This window comes from Corylus avellana, chromosome 10 (assembly GCF_965113065.1).
Source record: "Corylus avellana chromosome 10, dhCorAvel1.hap1.2, whole genome shotgun sequence".
Lineage (NCBI taxonomy): Eukaryota > Viridiplantae > Streptophyta > Magnoliopsida > Fagales > Betulaceae > Corylus > Corylus avellana.
In genome coordinates this window covers 19,259,898-19,286,602 of record NC_142499.1, presented here as the reverse complement: position 1 = coordinate 19,286,602, position 26,705 = coordinate 19,259,898, and the positions used below count along the sequence as shown (strand labels likewise).

At 34.2% G+C, this 26,705-nt stretch overlaps 2 protein-coding genes across 2 annotated transcripts; one reads left to right on the top strand and one right to left on the bottom strand.

Annotated features, from left to right (window-relative positions):
* The first annotated feature begins 6,174 nt into the window (after positions 1 to 6,174).
* On the top strand, positions 6,175 to 12,659 carry LOC132162422 (7,8-epoxymelianol synthase CYP88A154-like). Its single transcript, XM_088511320.1, has 7 exons — positions 6,175 to 6,410; positions 7,117 to 7,597; positions 10,529 to 10,795; positions 10,973 to 11,062; positions 12,130 to 12,205; positions 12,294 to 12,400; positions 12,534 to 12,659. The coding sequence occupies exons 1-7, from the start codon at positions 6,175 to 6,177 to the stop codon at positions 12,657 to 12,659; spliced, it is 1,383 nt and encodes a 460-aa protein (XP_088367446.1).
* A 2,948-nt stretch (positions 12,660 to 15,607) lies between these two features.
* On the bottom strand, positions 15,608 to 26,364 carry LOC132162420 (7,8-epoxymelianol synthase CYP88A51-like). The gene is given in 11 exon segments (XM_088511426.1): positions 15,608 to 15,703; positions 16,517 to 16,838; positions 19,644 to 19,733; positions 19,973 to 20,094; positions 20,412 to 20,518; positions 20,622 to 20,697; positions 23,268 to 23,357; positions 23,559 to 23,825; positions 24,605 to 24,781; positions 24,783 to 25,089; positions 26,099 to 26,364. Coding segments are annotated over 11 exon segments (1,890 nt in total). The 5' UTR covers positions 26,335 to 26,364.
* Positions 26,365 to 26,705: the final 341 nt, after the last annotated feature.

Sequence of the window (26,705 nt, the reverse complement as noted above, 5' to 3'; positions counted from 1 at the left end):
TTCAAACGGACTTTAAACACATTTTTAGACATACACACCCAAACAGGCCCTAACCCTCATGATCAAAAGATTGATTGCAAATTAACTCTTTATCTTTGATGATATAGGTAATTGATGAGATGCTGCGCAAAACAAATCCCTTGTCATTCTTCCGAGAGGCAAAAGCCGATGTTAGCATCAATGTAATTAGTCATGCATGCCCAATATTTCTCTTGCAAATTAATATATTTTATGGCTCATCAATCAGGAGAAAAGTAATTAATAATTATTTGTTGTCAGGATACACCATACCAAAAGGATGGAAAGGTTTGGTCATATGGATCCAGAAACTTATGAAGACCCACAACTCTTTAATCCGTCAAGATGGGATGCAAGTTGTGTACCTGTATGTAAAATTTTTTATGTTTTCTTATTCGGTACATATTTATGTATTTCTCAAAATAATTGAATCGTTATCTCTCTTGTAATAGAATATAAAGACTTGGGCAGGTGTATTTTTTCTTATTCTTGTAATAGAATCGTTATCTCAAAATATTTATGTATTTCTGGACATGTAGATAGGTGTCTGTTAGGAAATTAATCCTATTTCCCAAGACCCGTGAGATGCAAAAAATAAGAAGAATGCGGAATAATAAAGATTAGGCAATCACACACGACACAAAGATTTAAGTGGTTCGGCTTAAGAAGCCTACATCCACTGGCGGAGACAACCCGGAGAAAATTCACTATCAAAAGATGAGTACAAGAGAGTAACAGGGTGAGAAAACCACTCAAACCCAAAGCCTCAAATACACCCAATTCTCACTTTACCCAAAGGAGAATAATAACAAAAAAGGGCAAAAACACTCTCTTTCTTACTCTCACTTTTTCTCTCTTTTTTCTCCTCCCTTTGGTGCTTCACGTTTTTGGCACACACAAATTCACCTTGTGCTTTGTTCCTTATATAGAAGCTTAACTCTCCTTTTACATGTTGGTCTAGGACTTCTATTATAAGTCAAACAAGGAGTCCTATTACACATAGGAGAAGGACTCCAAAACCCACATGTAAAGGAGCAAACCAGTTGAACCAAAAAACCTCTCCTACTTGAAGAAGGAGACAAAATATTGGGTCCCACCATGACTTTTAATTCAAGTCATACTTAACAATCTCCACCTTGACTTGAATCCCATCAAGTCTACCAAAACGTGTCTCGTCTGATTGTCTCCGCCTCAGCCCCTAAGGGCAATCACACTCCACAAGTGTCACTCAAGTCCAAGTGCCTCTTGAACTTGAGCATAGGACTTGGTTTAGACATAACACCATGCCTCCCTATCAGCCCCGTCGACCGTACAGCTTTCTCCGATGACTCTTTCTTCCTGTAGACCCATCTGCACCCTTTAGCCTTCTTTCTCTTGAGTAATTCTGCCGATTCCCAAGCTTTACCATTCCGTAGTGACTCTACCTCTTTCAGCGTACCATTCTGAACAGACGATGGATCTCCACTACTAGCTGCTCGAGCAAAAGAAATCATATCCTCAAAGCCATACCTCTTTGTTGCTTTTCGATCACATTTCTCTTTGCCTTTTGCTAAAGAATAAGACTCTTCCCGATGCTGTAAGTTTCTTGAAGATTTTCTGTCATCACATTCATCCGTGAGTGAACACTGTTTATCAAACTCCACCTCCACGAATTGTTTCTCTTTCTGCACTGTACTTTCAGAAAGCTCATCTAAGTTAACAAACTCAGACTTCTTCGGTTCATGCTCTGTAACTTCAGGTTCTGCACTTGACTCATCCTTGTACATAGCACACTCATTAAAAGTCACATTCCGACTTCTAATAATCCTCCGATTTTGATCATCCCAAAATCGATAACCGAAGGCCTCATCTCCATATCCAATGAAGAAACACTTACTAGATTTACCATCTAGTTTTCTCATAGCATCAGACTCAACATGGACATACGAAGCACAACCAAAAACTTTCAGATGTGAAAGATTTACCTCTTTTCCACTCCAGACTTCTTGCGGTAGTCTATGGCTCAGGGGAACGGAAGACCCCCTATTTATCAGGTATGCAGCAGTGCTCACTGCATCAGCCCAGAAAGTCTTTGGTAACCCAGGATGCAACCTCATACTCCTAGCACGCTCATTGAGAGTTATGTTCATGCACTTAGCCACGCCATTCCGCTACGGCATTCCCGAGATAGTTTTCTCCATTCTAATCCCATTCACTGCGCAAAACTGTTTAAACCCCCTATCTTCGTATTCTCCTCCATTGTCTGATCTCAAACGCTTGAGCTTCAAGCCCGTTTCAGTCTCAACCATGGCCTTCCATTTCTTAAAAGTCTCAAATACATCAGATTTACTTTTCAAGAAATAAACCCATACCTTCCTGCTTGAGTCATCAATAAATGTGATGTAATACCGCGAGCCTCCAAGAGATGCCACTGGTGCGGGACCCCACAAATCCGTGTGTACCAGCTCCAGCTTTCCAAGCTTCGGTGCTTTGCCAACTTCCGCGAAACTCACCTTCTTCTGCTTCCCTAGGATGCAGCCTTTACACAAATCAGAATCAACTGACTTCAACCCCAGTAGTTTCCCTTTTGACATAAGTACCTTCATCTCTTTCTCGCTCATGTGCCCAAGCCTTAGGTGCCATAGTTTTGAGTCAGCAGTCGTATCTACAACAGCATCTGTATCCTTGCTGTTCGTGGTCATATAGAGAGTATTTGTCTTATGACCACGAGCCAAAATCCTAGCTCCCTTGCTGACCTTCCACTTTCCACCGTGGAAATGAATTGAATGCCCTTCCTCATCAAGCTGTCCTACTGAAATCAGATTCTTCTTCAGCTCCGGAACATGCCTGACCTTCTGTAGCTTCCATACCGAGTCACTGTGAACTTTAATGCGAACATCGCCTAAGCCTACAACATCCAGCGTCGTTCCGTCAGCCAAATACACCTTCCCGAAGTCTCCACCAACATAGTTCTCGAGAATTTCACGGATCGCTGTCGTATGAAAAGATACTCCTGAGTCTAAGACCCAAGAATCAAGGGGACTGTCAACAGATAGAAGTAGGGCATCATATACTTCTTCTGTCACTACGCTTGCATAATCATTCTCAGTCTCCTTCCGCAGTTCCCTGCAATTCTTCTTGTAGTGGCCAGTCTTGCCACAGTTCCAACACTCAGGTTGTTGGCCGAATCTGAATTTGCTTCTCCCTTTTCTGGAATTTGATCTACCTTGACCAGAGTTTCTATTTTGTCCTCTGCCCCGAGTCTCAAGGTTTAAAGCAGCACCAGAACAAGAGGCTTCACCTGCATCTTTTCTGCGAACCTCTTCACTGAGAATCAAATCCCTGACGTCTTCATAGCTTAGTTTACTCTTTCCTACAGAGTTACTCACAGCCATCCTCACTGCTTCCCAGCTGTTAGGCAAAGATGCCAAGACGATCAACGCGCGAACCTCATCATCAAAATTAATTTCCACCGAGGACAATTGATTTGTGATGGTGTTGAACTCATTGAGATGATGTGCCACCGAAGCTCCTTCCGCCATGTTTAGGTTGAACAATTTCTTCATCAGATGCACCTTGTTGTTAGCCGACGGCTTCTCATACATGCTTGACAAAGCCGCCATTAGACCTGCTGCGGTCTTCTCCTTTACAACGTTGTGTGCAACTGATTTTGACAGTGATAACCTGATAACTGCTAAGGCTTTACGATCAAGCAGAGCCCACTCGCTATCATCCATGTCGTCAGGTTGTTCTTCCAAAAGAGGTTGATGAAGATCCTTCCCATAAAGAATATCTTCAATCTGTACCTTCCAAAACCCAAAATCTTTGCCATCGAATTTCTCGATTCCTATCTTTCCTTCTTCACTTGCCATCGCTCTCACTCGAACCAACAGCTCTGATACCAGTTGTTAGGAAATTAATCCTATTTCCCAAGACCCGTGAGATGCGAAAAATAAGAAGAATGCGGAATAACAAAGATTAGGCAATCACACACGACACAAAGATTTAAGTGGTTCGGCTTAACAAGCCTACATCCACTGGCGGAGACGACCCGGAGAAAATTCACTATCAAAAGATGAATACAAGAGAGTAACAGGGTGAGAAAACCACTCAAACCCAAAGCCTCAAATACACCCAATTCTCACTTTACCCAAAGGAGAATAATAACAAAAAAGGGCAAAAACACTCTCTTTCTTACTCTCACTTTTTCTCTCTTTTTTCTCCTCCCTTTGGTGCTTCACGTTTTTGGCACACACAAATTCACCTTGTGCTTTGTTCCTTATATAGAAGCTTAACTCTCCTTTTACATGTTGGTCTAGGACTTCTATTATAAGTCAAACAAGGAGTCCTATTACACATAGGAGAAGGACTCCAAAACCCACATGTAAAGGAGCAAACCAGTTGAACCAAAAAACCTCTCCTACTTGAAGAAGGAGACAAAATATTGGGTCTCACCATGACTTTTAATTCAAGTCATACTTAACAGTGTCACACCTTGATTTTGAAGAAGTGTCGCAAGTAAATATTTGCAAGTGACTAAGCTTATGTCAGATAAATGAAACCACGAGTGCAGAATTGATGAGTGTATATCACACTAATTTTTAATAGGGAGATGATGAGTGCAGAATTGATGAGTGACATCTTGACTAGGGATAGCAGAATCAAGACTTGGGCAGGTCCTAGTGAATATTCCAGTAAAAAACACACAAAGGAGCAGAATCCAAAAGCAAAAACTAAACATATATGAAGTTAAACACACACACACAAGATACTGATCATAAGCTCCAAAATATTCTAACGTCTGTTCCCCAGTAAGGAAGGAGTAAAACAAATACACTATAACATATATATATATATATATATATATATATATATATATATATGAAGTAGTACATCATGAAAAGGAATAAATATATGATACCAAAGTAAAACCAGACATGGAAGTATTGTTATGGTGTTGAGATATTGACAAAATACCTTTTCTCTTATGAACGAAAATTAATTCCAATACCGACCAAAGAAAGCAGGGCCTAACTACAGCCATAATTGATATACACTAACAGGGCTGTATAAACACCTAAACAGTTTGGTTTTCCTCAGTTTTGGCTCATTAGTTTTAACATTAACTACGAGATTTCTTTTTTTTTTTTTCTTTTTTACAAAAATAAAAAAATAAAATAAAATAAAATTCTCCTGACATATGTGTATACACCACGATAAGTGTGAATTTTATTATCATATCGTTTATTTTTCTGGCGTATTCTATTATTTCTGACCTGTTTAAAGATGGACAGAAATTTCCTCCAAACCAGTCCGGAGGAAATATCCTTCAACCCATGTAAAATAGTGTCAAGTGTCTATAAACATTTAAAATGCACATTAAATTTAGTACAAATTAGTAAACTGCTATTAATAAAGTTAAAAAATTAATGTACATTTTAAATGTTTATAGACACTTGTTTTACCAAAAAAACTATGAGATTTCTTATTAAAAAAATAAAATTAAAATTTTTTTTTAAAAAAAAACCTATTTCCTGGTAGATATTTCCTGGTAGATGTGTATACACCACAAAAAGTGTGAATTTTATTATCGTATCGTTTATTTTTCTGGCGTATTCTATTATTTCTGGCCTATTTAAAGATGGACAGAAATTTCCTCCAAACCAGTCTGGAGGAAATATTCTCTAACCCATGTAAAATAGTGCCAAGTGTCTATAAACATTTAAAATGCACATTAAATTCAGTCTAAGTTAGTAAACTGTGATTAATTAGGTTAAAAAATTAATGTGCATTTTAAATTTTTATAAACACTTGGTAATTTCTGTCCTTTAAAGATATGCCAGCTTATTTTTCTCTTATTTCCATCCTATTGAAAGATATACAACAAACTGTTGTTTTGCCTGGCATTTATAAAAAAACCCCGGGATACATTATACCGCTAAAGCACCCCTTTTTTTTTGTAACGGCATCCGTGATATATATTAATAAACCAAAAAAAAAAGTCAAACACCTATAATTACATTGAGATGAATGTTCATGCATCCATTCACATAATAAACCTAGCCAGATAGGTATAGGAAGGAGGTATTACAGACTTTATATATAATTTGCAACTTGGCACCCTCACCACAATACATTTGAATGCATATTGTGAGCGAGGAAGAGAGGAAATTCAAAATGGAGTTGAATTTTGTGTGGTTGATTGTTGCAACTTTCTTGTGTGGATGGGCTTTTGTATTTTGGTTTCTCAAGAGAGTAAACGAGTGGTATTATGTTGGCAGGGTGGGAAAAATGGCATACCCAGCTCTCCCACCAGGTGATATGGGATGGCCTTTTCTTGGGAACATGTTGTCTGTCATGAAATGTCTAAGAGCTGGTGACCCTAACTCTTTCATCTATAACCTTGTCTCCAGGTCTCTCTCTCTCTCTCTCTCTCTCTCTCTCTCTCTCTCTCTCTCTCTCTCTGAAACTTTCTTTGGAATATGTTGTTCTCTTTTAAAGACTTCAGAAAAGATCTGGATCCCACTCTCTATATGTAATAAAGTTTCATGAATGCTTGCCTCCTTGCGATTTCTTTGGCTCAATTTTCCAATTCTTTAATTATCATTACTAGCTAATATTGCAAAATATTCTAACAAATTCTTCTCTTTTTTCCCCCTTTAGATAATAACTAAGCTTGCATCCATATTTGATCAGGATTAATTTCATCAGATTATAAGTTTTGGATAAATTCTGATATTAATTGTTTGGTATGAATTTAAGATACAAATGGGTGTTTTAAATTAAAAGAGACTAGGCTACAGTTGAGTCAAACCAATTAAGCTAAATATTAAATGTTCAAGTTTAACTTTTATAATTTTATTTCGAATACTAGTAGAGTTTAAGCTGAGCTTATATATATAAGTTGAATAAATGAACTTAAGTTTTTATTTAAGTTTGATTCCTTTACAGTTCGGATAGTTTACAAGCACCCTGCAAGGGAGAAACAATATTATATATGGTGGTTGAAAGAAATTTCAGATTACGTATTCAAGTGATATCTTATTTCCTCACTAAAAATTACTACTATTCATCTATAAGAATCACAAAATGACATATGTTTAATTGGAGGTCATACAGATACGGGAAGACAGGCATCTACAAAACCCACCTGTTAGGGAGCCCAACAATCATCGTTTGCACGCCGGAATTATGTCGGCGTGTCTTAACAAATGACGAACATTTCAAACATGGTTATCCTAAATCCACCCATATTTTAGCCGGGATAAAAGGCTTACAAGATACTTCAATCGTAGAACACAAGCGTCTGCGCCACAAAATCGCCAATCCCATCAACGGACACAAAGCACTAGCACTATATGTCAAACATATAGAGGACGTTGCGATTAATTCCTTGGATGGATGGGCTAGCATGAACAAGCCATTCGAGCTCTTCACAGAAATGAAGAGGGCTATCTTCAAGGTCATGACGGACATTTTCATGGGTTCTGTTAGTGATTCTACTTTCTCAACGACACAGAATCTGTTTAATGACTTTTTTCAAGGACTAGTTTCCATGGCCATTGATATCCCGGGGTTTGCTTTCCATAAAGCATTCAAGGTAAAATTTCTTTAATTATTATATGAATAATTTACGTAAAACACTGTATTCTTCAAAATATCATCATTTATGCATGTTAGAATTGAAATTTAGAGAAAAACAAAGAGAAGATGGTACGAAAGTGGGGAGAAAGTGTGGGGATGACCACACTGTAACAGTGTGGTTATCCCATATACATCATCATCTCCTACGCACTTAATCACACTATAACATTATGTGATAAACTTAGTTAAGTATGATGACTTTGGTACCAATACTTAACCCATGTCAACTCTAGCTTGTTTGTGAGCCTTCATAGATTGGCATCAGATCATGACAGACCCTATGTATGCATATATACTTTTTCACTACCTTATCTAATCACTGAACCCTTTATCATCTACCTTCCCACTCGCAGCATATTAGATGGACTTTGTTTCACTATCTTCTAAGAGAATGACATTGATTCTCTGTGACTGGGAACATAGTCACACTCATACCACAATTGACGACTTCATTTGTACACAAGTCTATGTGTTAACCTAGGTCGAATATTTGATCAAGTGCTTCCTCTAAAGCTCTTATTCTTGAGATTTTCCTTAATATACCTTATCAGCATCTTTTACACTCTCAGAGCATAGATATTACCTAGCTAGTCTCAACCCAATCCCTCTTAGTGGAATTTGCATTCATGTGAGTTGTAATATTCGTGTAAGTACCTCGTCAGTGTCATCTGCTTGCCTTTAACCAATCAATCATGCCCCTATCGGGCAGAAGTGGATAACACCATTCATCCAAGCATCCTCGGATGCTTCCAATTATGAGCTAACCCATGCATTTGGCTATCACATAGGTATTTCTTAGTCTCATTGCCACTACATGCGCACTGAATTGATCCACAAGCAAACCCTTGGTCATAGGATTGGCCACCATCTTGGTTGAGGGAATATAATTAACTTTAATTTCACTTCTATCTACTATATCTTGAATATAATGATAATTCAAATCAATGTCTTTGCCTTTGGAGTTATGTTCTTCACTTTTTGTAAATGAGATAGTGGAGTTCTTGTCACAAAATATATTGATTAGTCTTCTAAGTATACCTAAATTTAAATCGTCGACAAAACATTTAATCCATATTTCATTACTTAATATAGTGATGCGCAATATATACTCGTTCTTCATTATGAATTTTGCAACACAATTATGTTTCTTACTTAACCAATAAACAATCATTCCACCAAACAGGAATATTGAACATATATCCACTAGTGGACTTTATGTCATCTGCATCTCTTGCAAATTTTGCATCTGCGTATCATCTAATTTCTAGATCACCCAATCCAAAACCTAATTATTTTTTTTTCTTTTTCTTTTTTTTTTGTCTTGAAAATATCTAAATATTCGTTTATCCTGCTTGCCAATCTGTCCTTCCTTGATTTGACTAATATCTACTCACTAATCCTACCGCATTACAAATATCAAATCTAGTACGTACTTATCATGACATACATAAGGTTACCCATAGCTTGGGCATAATGGATTGTTTTTATTTCTTCAATTTGTGTCTCTGATGTAGAACGACATTTATCCATATTTTCAGTGAAAACGAAAATAAGAAAAATATCAAAAATATTTGAGCAGTGCTGCTTGATCATAATTTTACCCGTTCTCGGATAATGGAAGTGCAAAAGGAAATATTTATCACGATTCCAACTTATTGTCAATTTTAGATTAAGATTTTATTTATAAAAGATTTTATTTGATTAGGATTTTATTTCCTTTCCTTACTTTGATTTGATTTACTTTAGTTATTTCATTTCATTATTAGGATTACGTTTACTTTCTCTACAAGTATTTCACTTCTATATATATGTAGGTTTGTTAATGTAAAACACATACTCAATTGAATTATTATCAAGTCAAATAATTTCTCTCAAACACGCTGCGGAGTTTATCTTTCTTTTAAGCATGCGGGCTTGTTTTATATTTTGGTCAGAAAACGCATATGCTACTGATTGTTGTTACTTAGTCTTCCACTCTGCTATGTCAGTCTCATCCATAAGACACATGTTTGACCCTTGCAAACATGTGTCACATGCTTAGTGGTTTACAACTATCCATGGCAAGCATTTTAAACTCCCTTTTCATTTACTTTTTTTTTTTTTTTTTTTTTATCCAAGTATAATAACTTAGAATCTATATCTCTAGAAATTTTTATTCCCAAGACATAGGTAGTTGCAGTCATATATTTCATTTCAAACTTGGATGCCAAAAATGATTTTATTATTTTACCATTTTTATTATTATTTTATAACCCTGGATGTGTCCAGGCGGATCGGAAGCATTTACAAACGGATCTTTCTGTGACGTTAATTTAAACCTTGTGTCGTCTCGAAGATGTGGCTCAATCGGTTAGGAATCACGCCTCATAAAATAGAGGTCATTAGTTCGAATCTCCCCTCTCCCTCTTGTGCGTTCATATCCAAAAAAAAAAATTAAACCTTGTGTCCGCAAATGTGCGGACAGATTTGCAAATGAACCTTTATGTGATTCCAAATTCAATGTTGCATCCCAAGAAAGTCTAAAAAAAATTTGACTTCTTTTAATATATATATATATATATATATATATATATATATATATATATATATATTATATTCTATTTCATTGCTTTAATACTTTTTTTAATATAAATGTTTGTGCATTCAATGTGTTGTACATACACTTGTGAGATTTGTGTTCCCACATTGATAAAGTATAAAGAAAAAGAAGTAGTTAATATACATAAGTAGACTCAAGCCTATTATCTTAAACTTTTGGGCTAGAAGTGATGTCGTAATATATATATTAACTTACTCTTATTTGATATATAAGATTTTTTTTTTTTTTCTCATCTAACTATGAATCAAATAATCAAATAAGATTGATAATGGCTTAAATGCATATCAGGCAAGAAAAGAGTTGGTGAAAATCCTTCAATCTATCTTGGACAAAAAGAGGATGACGGCTAAAAGTGATGATGAACACAAGGGAAAGAAAGATATGATGGATTTGCTAATGGAGGTTGAGGATGAGGATGGTCAAAAATTTGTAGATGAGGATATCGTAGATTTGATGCTCGGTTTCTTCGCAGCTGGTTTTGGGAGCACGACAACTAGTACATTATGGGCAATGGTACACCTATCAGAACATCCTGAAGCCCTAAAAAAAGCCATGGTAGGCATCCAATCTGAATAATAAAGAGGCAATAGAGCTTAATTCTTATATATAGTTGGAAAGAATGATTAATATAAACATTCCATCGAAAGTTTTGTATTGCATTGAAACTAAAGATCCTAGCTAGATTCAAATCCCCCTCCATGAGGATGCTCACTGGTATAATCCATTTTTCAGGAAGAACAAGAGGAGATCATGAAGAGAAGACCATCTACCCAGAAAGGATTGAACTTTCAGGATATTAAACAAATGAAATATCTTGCTGCGGTATGGTTTTTTTTTTTTTTACCTTTTTTGGATCCTTTTGTGGATCTCCTTTTCTCATTTTGTCCATTTATTTGACTTAGCCTGGCGCATATCTTTAAAAAAATAAAAAATAAAAAATAGAGATTAAATACTTGTTCATTTCATATGCTTTGTCTCGTTATTAAGTAGTCATCTCAATTTACAAAACTGTCACAAATGGTACATGTGGACATCTCATAAACGTAAGTGGTACTTTTGTCAATTTTTCATCCAAAAACCTTAATGACCCACCATATCAAGTTCTCTCACAATCGGAAATGTCTCTCCCATGTGACATCAACATTATTTTAAAATTAAAATATATAAAAAAAATTAAAGAAATAAATTAATAAATAAAAATAAGTTGTTAAATAATATCAAATACTAGTGATAGGCTAAAATAAATAAAGCTATATATAGCAAAATAACCATATAAATAAAATAAATAATATCAAATGCTAATGAAAGAATGGATAAATACAAATGTCTATCATCAAATGCGGCATAAAATAAAGAAAAAAAAAATGCAAAAGCAGCCAATGTGATTGAAAATTTTATAAAATGGATTTTTGTGATTTTGTTTCTACATAAAAATTGCAATGGTTATTTATTATTGTGATGATGTATAGTAATGCTAGAAGTCCTTCCTATATCTCTCTTGCGATATAGGAATTTATCATCATGGATCAAAATCTAATAGTAATTTATCATAAATTTAATGATGATTTTAAAGTCACATCAATTTTGGAGGGACAGAAAATGAACATATTGAGGACTATTTGCATTACTCGTTAATGTGTCTAAGTAGCCACGTAACATTGACTTTTCCTAGAAATGCTAACAGAATTATCCCCTTTTTTTTTTTTCTTTTTTTTCTTTTTTTTTTTAAGTGAAGTAAGCCTTAGAAACCTATTTTATCAAATTCAAATCACAATGACTAAAGTTACACAGTTGCAAATTATAACTACGGATTGATTTTACATTTTTTCCTGGCCTTGTACAGTGGTGTTACTAACCCTTATGCAAACACCTATATTTTCATGATATAGGTAATTGATGAGATGTTGCGCACAACAAATCTCTTCGGGATATTCCGAGAGGCGAAAGTCGATGTTAGCATGAATGGTAATCACACATGGCCAATAATTTCCTGACTTTATATTTTCCTCTAATTTATAATATGGGTCATCAGGCAAAAGTTATCTAATTTCAGGTCACACAATACCAAAAGGATGGAAAGTTTTGGTCTGGTTTGGAGTTGTTCACATGGATCCTAACATTTATGAAAACCCACAAGATTTTAATCCGTCAAGATGGGATGTAAGTGTTATGCTTAGATATGTAACACATTTTTTTCTTCTAATTATTTGGTACATATTGTGATTTTTTTTTTTTTAATTTCTTTGAGATATTTATCGAAATAATTGAGTAATTATTTCGATTGTAATAGAAGTTAAAAGCAGCCAAAGGAGGGACTTTCCTCCCCTTTGGAGCAGGAAGCAGATCTTGTCCTGGAAGTGACCTGGCCAAGCTTGTCATAACCATTTTCCTTCATTATTTTCTCCTTAACTACAAGTGAGTTTCCTCAACCTCTTCAATATGTGCAACTTTATTTTATATATATGCTCTATTAAAACTCCCTAGAAAATAAACTGACTAAGAAATTAATTTTACTTCATTTTTAGTTAACATAATCTGCTAATGAAGTATCTTTTTCTTTGGTTTATTTTTATAAATATATACTACTTTTTATTCTTAAAAAGGTTTACTATTATAAGTGCAGGCTTAAGCGACTTAATTCCGAATCCCCGCTAAGTTTCACGGGGGGACTCATGTTCAAAGACAACTGCCTCGCCAAAGTTACAAAGATCCCATAAACCATCCTAATAGACATGTAATGCTTTGTTTTTCGACATGTTTTCCTTGCTTTTTAGTAAAAAATGCCTTGCACTATGTAATAGTATATGAAAAAAATGGTTAACCGATATATATCTTCAAATTAGCCTTGCATCCCAAAGATGAGATGCCTTCAATGTTATTTACATCCCTTACATTTAAGCTTTTTAAAGTTCTTACTTGAATGGAACTTGATACAATATGATGTTCTCTACATTATGATGTCCCATTATTGTTAATTCTTCTTGAATTTAACTTCTATACACTACAAAAAAACAGGCATTTTCTGACGTGGTTACAGTATCATATTTTTTGCCACGTCAGCAATTTTCTGACATTTAAAATTTAAAACGTCAGAAATTTTTTTTCTGACGTGTAAAATATTTGAACGTCAAGAAAATATTTCAGATTTTAAAAGATAAACATTTATATAATTGCTGACGTGGTGAGACCTACCACGTCAGAATTTTGCTGACGTGGTAGTTTGCCACGTCAGCAAAATTATATATATATATATATATATATATATAGATAATTATTTATTATTTTTTTGAGTAGATTCCTGACGTGCCATGTGTGGCACGTCAGAAATTCCTCACGTGCGACACCTGGCACGTCAGAAAATCACCAAAAGTGGCCCAACAAAACTCAAAAAATAGGCGGGATTTTAAACTTTTTTTCCCTCTTTTTATTTTCACCCTCAACTTTTTCTCTCTTCATTTATTTTCCCCACACATGTGCATTCTCTCTCCTGCATGTCTGACTGCACAGCACCGACTGCACAGCACCTCTCATGAGAAGGGAAAAAATTGAGAAGCATATGCTTCTGCAGCAGATCGAAGCAGAAGAAGAAGAAAAAGAAAAGGAGAAGAGAAGAAGAAGAAGAAGGAAAAAAAAAAAAAAATGGAGAAGAGAAGAAGAAGAAGAGGAGATCGAAGATCGGTAAAAAGATTTTTTGGGTTTGTTAGATTGATTTTTTGATGGTTGGTTTTAATTTTTTGAAGATTTTTTCGGTTTGAGTTTTTGAAAATATTTTCAAAAACTCAAACCTGCAGAACTGCACCATGGAGATCGAAAAGAAGAGGGAGATAGTGAGAAAATGGAGAAAAGGGAGAGCTCATGGAGAAAAGAAGAGAGCTAGCTAGAGAGAGAGAAAAGAAGAGAAAAGAAGAGAGGGAGTGGCCATGGCAGATCCATGGCAGATCTGCACTACCGTGCAGAGAAATTCCCAAAAAAAAAATAATAATAATTTAATTAAAAATTAATTTTAATTAAAAAAAAAAAATTCCAGAAAAAATTAAAAAAACGAAAAATTAATTTTTTATTTAATTTATCAATTTTCTGACGTGGCAGTTTTACCACGTCAGGAAATTTTCTGACGTGTGGGACAGTGGAACGTCAGAAAATTCTGACGTTTTACCCACTGGCACGTCAGGAAAAAAATTTTCCTGACACCTATGCTTCTGACAATCGACGCACGTCAGAAGCGCCACGTCAGAAAAAATTTCTGACGTGTCAGACACCCCAACACGTCAGAAAACTCACGTCAGAAAAAAATTGTTTTTTTGTAGTGATAGGACCTGGCATAAAAACGTATTGTGTACCCTCCAATAACAGCTTGCCACATCAAATTGGAGCACCAAAATACTTTAAGCTGAAAACATCATATCACACAAAACCTATTAACCAAAAATCTTGAAGTTCTTTTCATATTCTTCATAGCCCAATCTGGTTGAAGCTTAGTTTGCAATTTTTAAGCTAAACCATTGAATAGAACTGTTATTTTGAGTGGTGGTCCGATCCTTACGTGCCTATTATAGTGTTTTATTTAAGGCATTATTTAAACGATTTTGAAATTGTTTTGGGTCTATTTTAGTGCTTTTTCTTTTTTAAAGCTCTAGTGTTTTAGAAGAAAGCCATATCTTTATTCCACATTACAATTTAAAGGTAATTTTAAAAGCCATATTAGTTTTTAAAAATCACCATTGGATCAAAATTCAAGTATAATTCATCTAAAATTTAATAGTGATTTTAAAAGCCACATCAGTTTTAAGAGAATAAAACTATGATCCCTAACATTACTTATAAAAAATTAGATTTAAATACAAATACCCCATGATGAGAAAGACAAAAACCCTAAAGTAAAGATAAACCTTATACCAAAATGATGTTGTTTTGGTGATTTTTTTTTTTGTTTATATATACATATATGATACCAAGGGGTGATGGGATGAAGCATGTACCAATAATGATATAATTGATAATGATACGCAGAAAATTATCAAAGGAAAATTTTAAGAGTAAGCGCGAAATTGGAGCAGATAAAGGAGTAATAATAACAAGATTTAATAATTGCAAATTTATTAATAACTCAGAAGATAACACTTACAGAAGTAATAACTGGAAGGAATACAAGGAAAGGAACTAAAACCAAAGCAAGATACAAAAACAGAGAGCAAGGCAAATGCAGAATGAGTTTAGTGTTTGGCTGAAAACTTCTGCCTTGCAATGAGGAGGAGACTCGTCTTTTATTGAGGAATTATAATAGGTAAAAGAAAATTTACAATAAGAAAATTAACATTGTATTGTCAGCATACAAAAGACCAATAGTAAAGGGCAGAGCAGCAATCTTCAATAGTGAAAAGTAGAACAGCAGTCTTTGATAGTAAAAACAACAATAATGTCTTCCGAAGTGGCATCTTTAATAGTGAAAAGTAAAGCAGCAGTCTTCAATAATAAAATCAGAGCAATAATACGAAGCAGCAAGCATCGCCAATAGTGAAAAGTAGAGTATTGATAATGGCTTTAGCTGTAACACCCCTGTTCCAAATGGTATGATATTGTCTACTTTGGGCCAAGCCCACACAGTTTTATTATTGGGTTTACCTCCAAAATGCCTCATACCATTTAGAGAGAGTATATTCCATATAAACACATCATCTTTTTCATGCCTAGGCAATGTGGGACGTTACAATCACCCCCTCTTAGGATCCAGGGTCCTCGTTGGCGACCTTCATGGGGCTTGTGCACACTCCCCCCATCTCAGGCTGAGCTATGACTCTGATACCATATGTAACACCCCTGCTTCAAGTGGTAAGATATTGTTCGTTTTTGGCCAAGCCCACACGGTTTTATTATTGGGTTTACCTCTTAAAGGCCTCATACCATTTAGAGAGAGTATATTCCATATAAACACATCATTTTTTTCATGCCCAAGCAATGTGGGACGTCACAATCACCCCCTCTTAGGACCCAGTGTCCTCACTAGCGACCCTCATGGGGCTTGTGCATGCTCCCCCCATCTTAGGCTGGGCTATGGCTCCGATACCACTTGTAACGACCTAGGGAAAAGCGCTAGCCATATCTGCGCTATCACCCTAAAATGACTAGTCAATTTGGAGCTTTCCTAGAATTTATTATAAAACCCAGTTTCACCTAGTAACTAGGCAATGTGGAATTTAGCACTCATGACGATCTTTATAAACCACCCACTCTATGTGGGCTTCTTCTCATCTTCCCAATATGAGACCGAGGTGTTACATCAGCAGTATGAGCAATTGCAGTAGTGGAAGACATAGCAATAATAATGTTACAGATCTTCACGTCCAGAAAAATAATCATCAGGGCCATAACCAGAATTCCCAAACCATTCCCGTTTGGGATCAACAATAGCTTTAGAACTTCAGAATCTTCTTCACCATCTTCATCAGAACTATCATCGAGCGATTTCAAAAAGGCTTTTAATATCTCCTTTTTCTTAGAAGACTTTTCCTTCGAAGAACCAGAGGAAGTAGCAACAATAGCAGTATCAGCAGCAGTGATCTCCTTGAGAGTAGGAGAAGATAAGAAAACACTGGGGTTACTAGTTTAGCCGCAATATTAGAAGGTGAAACTTGGACTTTTGGCATCTGGGCCAATTTTTTAACGATATCAACAATAGCATTAGTCTGTGGGAATTTGTCCCACCATTTAACATACCAATGACGATCTAGTTTGTCACCAAATATTGAACTGATCATTCTGCATTTTTTGCATACTTTCATATACACTTATTTTATGTATCATTATCAATTATGTCATTATTGGTACATGCTTCATCCCATATATATATATATATATATATATATATATATATATATATATGAATTTTTTCAACCTCTATCTTTATTTTTTTTATTTGGGTAGAAATGATATAATTGAGTAATGTACCCACATAAATTTTCAACATTTAGCCATCCCTATAGAAGTTAAACACAGGAAGAATTAACAATAATTAATATGACGTTTCAACTAATTGTTCAAATTTGAAGAGAAAGAAAGAAGTCACCACCTCTCAATAATAAAACAAAAATTTGCAACAAATAGAACATATAACATCTTATTGTATCAAATCAAGTAAGAACTTTAAAAAGCTTCAATGTAAGGGGTACGTATATGAAAATAAGATTGAAGGCATCATTTTTGGAATACAAGGCTAATATGATGATATATATTATAAGTTAACCACAGTTTTTCATACGCTATTACGTAGCGCAAGGCATTTATTACTAAAAAGCAAGGAAAACACGTCGCAAAACAAAGCATCACATGTATATTAGGATGGTTTATGGGATCTTTGTGACTTCAGCGAGGCAGTTGTCTTCGAACATGAGTCCCATTATGAAACGTAGCGGGGATTCTGGATTAAGTCGCTTAAGCCTGCACTTATAATAGTAAACCTTTTTAAGAATAAAAAGTATTATATATTCATAAAAATAATAGGGACCCAACTTTTTTGCCCAACAAAAGTCCAACTTTTGCCTTATTTATTTTTAAAAAATAAAATAAAATAAAAAATGAAAAAAATGTTTGAAGCAACCCTATCTATTTTTTGTCTTTCTTTTATTTGGTATTTTTTTAAAAATGAAAAATGGTATTTTTTTTTAAGAAAATGTCATTATTATGAAGAAAAATACTATTTTTCATTTTTTTAAAAATACTAAATAAAAGAAAGACCAAAAATAGATAGGGTTGCTTCAGACATTTTTTCCATTTTCCATTTTGGTTTTTTTAGAAAAAAAATAAAAGGTAAAAGTTGGACTTTTGTTGGGGAAAAAAGTTGGGCCTTTAGCATTTCTCTAAAAATAAACCAAAGAAAAAGATACTTCATTAGTAGATTATGTTAACTAAAAATGAAGTAAAATTCCTTAATTAGTCAATTGATTTTCTAGGGAGTTTTAAATTTTTAGTAGAACACACACACACATGTATATATATATTGTGCGTTATGATGTTTTATTCCCTTGGAGAAAGAAAAGAAAATAAAGTTGTACATATTGAAGATCGAGGTTAAGGAAACTCACTTGTACGTAGTTAAGGAGAAAATAATGAACGAAAATCGTTATGACTAGAGCTAGCTTGGCCAGGTCACTTTCAGGACAAGATCTGCTTCCTGCTCCATAGGGAAGGAAAGTCCCTCCTTTGGCTTTTATCTTCTATTACAATCGAAATAATTACTCAATTATTTTGAGAAATATCTCAAAGAAATTAAAAAAAAAAAAAAATTATAATATGTACCAAATAATTAGAAGAAAAAAATGTTTTACATATCTAAGCATACCACTTTCATCCCATCTTGACGGATTAAAATCTTGTGGGCTTTCATAAATGTCAGGATCCATATGAACAGTTCCGAACCAAACCAAAACTTTCCATCCTTTTGGTATTATGTGACCTGAAAATAAATAACTTTTGCATGATGACCCATATTATAAATAAGAGGAAAATAAAAAGTTAGAAAATACTGGCCATGTCTGATTACCATTCATGCTAATATCGACTTTCGCCTCTCGAAATAACCCTATGACACTTGTGTGCAACATCTCATCAATTACCTATATCATGAAAAGATAGGTGTTTGCATAAGGGTTAGTAACAACGCCATACAAGGTCATGAAAAAATGTAAAATCAATCTGTACTTATAATTTGCATCCGTGTAAAATTAGTCCTTGTGATTTGAATTTGATAAAATAGATTTCTATGGCTTACTTCTCTATAATGGAGCATTCCAGAGAGGGTCGTTCGCTAGTCTGTTCGAATGGGACTACAAACGGATAATAAAAGTCATGTTTTTTTTTGTTTTTTTAGTTTTTTTTTTTATTGTCTACAAACGAAGAAATGTTTCGACGCAGATTTGTTAAAATTGACTTATTTCATATTATTATTAGGGTTAGGAGTTCGGGGGCCTATAAATACATGTTTATAGCCAAAGAACGCAACTTTTATATATTTTGTCAGTTTTTTAACAAAAAGGCTCAGAGTTTGAATTTTTTCTATATTTTATCTTCAAATGTTAGATGGATTCTATGTTTTGAGAAGAATTCTTTAGATCCTTGATAGACTCAATATTTTTAAGACAGATTGCTTCGTACTTGCTGTTTGTATTTGTGACCCACAACGTCAAGCTGCATGCATCAAAAAGCTTTTATGTAAAGGATATAAATAAGATCGAAGGCATCTCATCTTTTGAAATATACATAGCTGATGCGATATTGTATGTAATAAGTTAACAATTTATTCATACACAATTAATACATAGTGCAAGGCATTGATAAGTAAACTAAGTATGCTCAGCACTAAAAGATGTAGCAAAACAAAGCATTACACGTATTAATTGCGGTGGTTTACGGGATTTTTATGACTTCGGCGAGGCAGTTGTCATCGGTCATTGGTCCTTGTGAGTAACGTAGTGGGGATTTTGGATTAACTCGCTTGAGCCTGCACTCATAATAGTCAATATTTTTATAAAAATCACCCCCAAAATAATAATAATAATAAGAATAAGAATACCTCGTTTAGTAGATCATGTGAACAAAATTTCAAATTTTATATATATATATATATATATATATATATATATATATATATATATATATATATATATATATATATATATATTGGAGAAAGAAAAGAAAGGAATGTCGCTCATATATTTGTTAAGGGTTGAGGAAACTCACTCGTAGTTAAGGAGAAAATAATGAAGAAAAATGGATATGATAAGCTTGCCCAAATCACTTCCAGGACAAGATCGGCTTCCTGCTCCAAAGGGAATGAAAGCCGCTGCTTTGGTTTTTATATTCTATTGCAAGAGAGATAAATTAAGATTCAATTATTTCAAGAAATATATAAATATAGGCTAAAGGAATAATAATAATTAAAAAACAAAAACAAAAACAAAAGGTATAAAACGTAACGAATGAGAAAAAATAAAAAGTTTTACAATCTTTAACAATAGAAAGTGTAGAACAGTAATTAAAACACCTAAAAGAAGAAAAAGCTCACCTAAATTCTTTACCTCTTACGATTAAAGAAAAACTAAAGTGTCTTTTGATCATCAAACAAAATTGCACTATTCTTGTGACATCCGCTCTTTATATATATATATATACCACTTACATCCCATCTTGACGGATTGAAGTGTTGTGGATCTTCATAAGTTTCTGGATCCATATGAACAGCTCCAGTCCAGGCCAAAACTTTCCATCCTTTTGGTAAGGTGTAGCCTGACAACAAATAATTATTAATTACTTTCTCCTTATTGATGAGCCATAAAATATATTAATTTGTGATGAGGGAAACATTGGGCATGCATGACTAATTACGTACCATTGATGCTAACATCTGCTTTTGCCTCTCGGAATAGTGACAAGATATTTGTTTTGCGCAACATCTCATCAATTGCCTATATATATATCATCAAAGATAGGAGTTAATATTCTGCTTGCTACATGTATTAATGAGCATTGAATTAAGCTTCTGTCATGAGGGTTAGTAACACAACCCAACATTTGGAGTCCCCTTTGTTTTATGGATCATTTGATCGATATGAGACATTTAGATTTGCACAACTTTTTGGTAGCATTAATATATAGGATATGATTTATTTATTATTTATGGTTATTTTGTTGTACTTTTATTTGGTGATAGTACGTATCTTGTTCTCCAAATTATTATTGGTGATAGTATCTACACCACTATAAAGGTTAGAATACACCTTTTTTTTTTCTTTTTTTTTGAAACGTTATTTTGGACCCCTGAACTACCATTCCTTTTGACATGCCCCTCTCAATCTTCAAAACCACTCACTTTGGACCCCTGCACTTTCAATTTCTATCACTTTGGACTCCTCCGTTAGATTGTAAAAGTTAAAAATTAGACAATGACGTTTATACCCCTAACTTTTTATAAACTTTCAAATTTATCCTTAATTTCAAATTAAAATTTAAAAAAAAAAAAAAAATCATAAGGTGACCCACAGTTGGGCCACCTTGTACCTTTTTTTCAATTTTATTTTTCATTTTTTTTCAATTTTTTCTTTTTTAATAGAAAGAAAATTGAAGGGTGATTTTGTCTTTTTAAAAGTTTTAACGGTAAAAATTGACGGAGGGGTCCAAAGTGATAGAAATTGAAAGTTCAGTGATCCAAAGTGAGAGGTTTTGAAGTTTGAGGGGGGCATGTCAAAAGGGTGGTAATTTAGGGTGTCCAAATTGAAGTTTCCTTTTTTTTGGGGGGAAACTTCACTAAGGCCCCCTGAACTTCCGGCCGATTTTGCAAACCCCCCCTGAACTTCAAAAACTCTCATTTTGGACCCTTAAACATCTATTTTCTCTCACTTTAGACCCCTCCGTCAGTTTTCAACGTTAGATTTAACGGTTTAAATTTTTTATACCCATTATACCCCTCGTTAAAACTACACCGTTTTGGATCCCTAAAAATTACAACTCACCCAGCCCAAAATGACGTCGTTTTGGACATTAATTTTTTTTTAAAAAAAAAAAAAAAAAAAAAAAAAAGGAGTAATATCAGGGTGGCTCCAGCCACCCCTTGGCCAAAATGGGGTGGCCGGACCACCCCATTTTGGGCAAGCCCGATCCTTCTCCCCCTTTTTTCCATTTTTTTTTTCTTTGCTTTTTTTTTTTAAAAAAAAAATTTAATGCCCAAAACGGTGTTGTTTTGGGCTGGGGTGGGTGCTGTAGTTTTGGGCATTTTTGGAATTTCAAGTGGGCTGGGTAGGGGTATAATGGGCATTTAACAATGAAAACTAACAGATGGGTCTAAAGTGAGAGAAAATGGAAGTTTAAGGGTCCAAAATGAGAGTTTTTGAAGTTCAGGGGGGTCTGCAAAATCGGCCGGAAGTTCAGGGGGCCTTAGTAAAGTTTTCCTTTTCTTTTTTTTTTTGGAAAAACTTTACTAAAGACCCCCGAACTTCCACCCGTTTTGAAATACCCCCCTAAACTTCAAAATCTCTAAATTTAGTCTCCTGAACTTTCAATTACTCTCAATTTGGACCCCTCCGTAAATTTTAGCCGTTAAAAATACGAAAGAAAAAAAAAAGACCAAAATATCTCTGTTTTTGTATTTTTTAAAATAAAAAAAACGTTTTGAAAGTTAAAATTTTATACAAAAGTCAAGGGTATAAATGTCATGTAATGTTTAAAATCTGACAGAGGAGTCCAAATTGAGAGCAGTTGAAAGTTCAAGGGACTAAATTAAGAGATTTTGAAGTTTAGGGTGGATTTATCAAATCAGGTAGAAGTTCAGGGGTCTTTAGTGAAGTTTCTCCTTCTTTTTTTTTGTTTTTTCCAAATGAATTTGGCGTTTGGTTTATAAGTGTTGGAGCACATTTTTGGATGACCGAACTAGTCAATGGATCGGTTGCAAGACAAGGAAAAAAGTCATCGGAGGAACTGGGAACACCAATAATTAAGTTTCAACCATTCATTTCATCTTATTTGCTTGGTGTTAGAAATGTAATACATAGCATTGATAGCAGAATATAATACGATACCTCACATGCACTGAAAACAAGATTTGATGTAATTGTTCCCTATGCATATTTGCTATTGGGTCTCCAACATTTCTTCTCTCAATGGTTGAGCATGCTACTAAAGCGATACCCATAATATCCAGAGTCTAAGTACTTCCATACTCATAGAAGACCAGAAAGGGAAAGTATTTTCACTCACAGAATGCTGTAAGATTTTCTACGCACCAAAAACATCAAATTAAACCAAAAACTTGGTTTCCCAGCAGTTGCTTTTGCACATTTAAATAGTGTTAGCATAAAGAACATGTTTAAGGTGCGCTTATTTTCATTTCTTGTGTGGAGTAATGTTTGACCATTATATTACAGATATTTGTGTCAAGGAGCTTAAAAAGTACTTTTTTAATCATATTATTTTTGCAATATGTGGACTAGTCCAAGTCAAAAAAACATCAACAAAAGAATGAAGAAGCCAGAAAAATCCATACCTTTGCAAGATATTCCATCCGTTTAATATCCGTAAGGCTCAATCCTTTCTGGGTAGATGGTCTTCTCTTCATGATCTCCTGTTGTTCTTCCTGGAAAATGAAGTAAACAATTGCTCATATCAATGGGCATCCACATGAATATGGGGATTTGAATCCATGATGTTTAGTTTCAATACAATATGAATAGCATTTGAGGTTTAAACAAACACCATCCATCCTCTTTAATTAGATTATTGCACACGCACACAACTATATATATATATATATATATATATATATATATATATATACCTTGGCCTTTTTAAGGGCTTCAGGATGTTCTGATAGGTGTACTATTGCCCACAATGCACCCATTGCCGAGCTCTCAAAACCAGCCGAAAAGGAAATGAGTATCAAATTTACGATATGCTCATCCTCCAATTTGTGACCATCTTCATCCTCGGCTTCTATAAGCAAATCCATCATATCTTTCTTTCCCTTGTGTTCATCGTTACTTTTAGCCTTCGCCCTCTTTTCATCCAAGATAGATTGAAGGACTTTCACCAACTTTTTTCTTGCCTGATCATGCAATAAAATTAACCATATCATCACTCTAATTTATATAACAATGTTTCTACCTACGTTCATATTGTAGAAATACATAATACGGAATAAAAATAATACAGAAAGAGAGAAAAGAGAGAAAGACACATAAATTAAGATAGTTCGGCATATAGTCTACATCTACAATTAAAGTCTTAATAGGCTACATATTTCCTTTAATGATTTGACAGTTACATAAGATGCTTATTTATACAGATCAATAACCAAAGCCTCTCTACACTTAAGTAATGTGGGACAATCTCAGTTTGCATATTCTCTAACGCATAAGACCCTTCACGTCAAGAACAAACATAGAACAAATTTTATAACAATTATATATCATTTTATACCATTAGCATTTATTTAAAAAATATTAAAGCAATTAATAATCAAAATACGTGTCAGAATTCTTCTTGTATATCTTAATATAAACCAGTATAGAATAGCATTTCATATATTTCGCGTGTGTCCATCTGCTTAATCCTTTCATGTCAGTTTAATTTTTAGATATTATATATGGTTAAGATATTTGAGATAAAATACCTAGTAGATATATATTGTGTCTTCTCTTTTTCCTTAATTTTCAAAATATTTCTTGCTTATGAAAATATAGTAAGATTTTTTCCCAAGAAATAAGTATTCCTTCTCAAATTTGTGGATGGAATGGCTATTATTGGGTGAAGAAAAGGTATATATAAAAGCCATCTGATCTTATAATATATACTTTTTTAAATCATTCATAGTGCAAATTTTACCTTCAACGCTTTATGAAAAGCAAACCCCGGGATATCAATGGCCATGGACAATAGTCCTTGATGATAATCATTGTACAATTTATGCGTCGCCCTGAAAGTAGAATCACTAACAGAGCCCATGAAAATGCTTATCACGACCTTGAAGGTAAGCATCTTCATTTCTGTGAATAACTCAATTAAATGGCTTGTTCATGCTAGCAAATTCATCCAAGTAATTAATCACAACATCCTCTATATGTTTGATATACATTGCTAGGGCTTGATGTCCGTTGATGGGATTTGCGATTATTCGCCGTAGACGCCTGTGTTCTACGTTTGATGTATTGTGTAGGGATTTTCTCCCTGCTAAAATATTGGCGGATTTAGGATAACCAAGTCCGAAGGTTTCATCATTTGTCAAAACACGCCGACATAATTCAGGCGTACAAACGATGATACTTGGACAACCAAACAAGTGTGTTTTGTAGATGCCAGTCTTCCCAAATCTGCATATCCAACTTAACATATATATCAGTTTGTGATTCTTTTAGACAAATAATGGTAAATTGTACAAATGAATTAAAATATTGAAGAAATTCATAATAAAATGGAAAATTAAATAGAAAAGGGGGATAAAGAGAAAAATAGACACAAAGATTTATGGGTGGCTAAGTGTTAAGACACTTACGTCCACCACTAGAAAAGGCCTGATAAGGCTATATTGTGTTCTTATTCTTAATATTTACAATACAAAGACTCCTATTTATAAAAGAATTGAGATTGGTGAAAAGAAATTCTTTATTTTTTTTTTTTGCTGAACCAAGATCTAGTTTGGCAAGTATCACAATATGTTCATGAGATTGCCCACCAGAACCGCCAGAAGAAGAAAAACAAGAGTCGACACAGCTATTAGAGATTCAAAACTGATGTAATAAGCCGATGGCTCTAATAGCATGAAGAAACTCATAATAAAATGAAAAATTAAATGGAAAAGATGAATAAAGAGAAAAATAGAGACAAATATTTATGGGTATAGTTCGAAGTTATATACCTACGTCAACCACTAGGAAAGAGCCCAATAAAACTAGGTTGTGCTCTTATTCTTGATGATATTTATATTACAAAATACTCCTATTTATACAGAGATACAAAGATTTAGTAATATAGTTGAAACAAGTAGTTTTTAAATGTTCTCTTAAATTTTGTCATAGCCAGTCATGTGTTACCATTGCTTTCCTCTTATCATGCTGTAAATTAAATAACTCACATATATAGCTCATCTAAGTTTTGCTTGAATCCTATTCATACTCAAAATAAAAGTAGACAACTTAAACATAAACATTTAATACTCAGGTATCCACTCTCTCTTATAACTTAAAAGAGAGAGCTTAAATGATCTTCTCCAGTCCAACTTTTTTAAAAATCAACCAGTAGTTCCATAGGACCCACTGATCCAATGATTCAATGTAAATACGAACACAATTAAGAGAGAGAGGGAGAGAGAGAAAGAGAGACCTGGAGACAAGATTATAGATGAAAGCATTAGGGTTACCAGATCTTAGAGAGTTGATGAGAGGCAACATGTTCCCAAGAAAAGGCCATCCCAAATCACCTGGAGGGAGAGAGTATACCATTTCTCCCACCCTGCCAACATAATACCATTCGTTCACTCTCTTGAGAAACCAAAATACAAAAGCCCATCCACTCAATAAACCTGCAACAATCACCCACAAGAAATTCATCACCACCATCTTGAATTTTCTCTCTTCCTCATCCACAACATGCACTCAAAACTATAAATAGTGGTGCCAAACCGTGAGCTTTCCGGCCTTTTTTTTGCCGCCTTCCTATGTCGCCAACCTCTCTTAATAAAGGGGCATCTTTGCCGTTACTATTCTTGTTTGTTTGTAGCCGTTACTATTTTATTATTATTATTATTATTTATATAAGTACCGTTACTATTCTTGTCTGTTTGTACATGACTTTGCATGCCCCTAGCTGAATTCCCATATGCCTAGTTCCATTTTTTTTATTTTTTTTTTATTGAAGTATAAATTATTTAGTTTTACCATCTCAATTTCAAATGTATATATAGTTGTTCGTTACGAGTAAAGTTACTAGC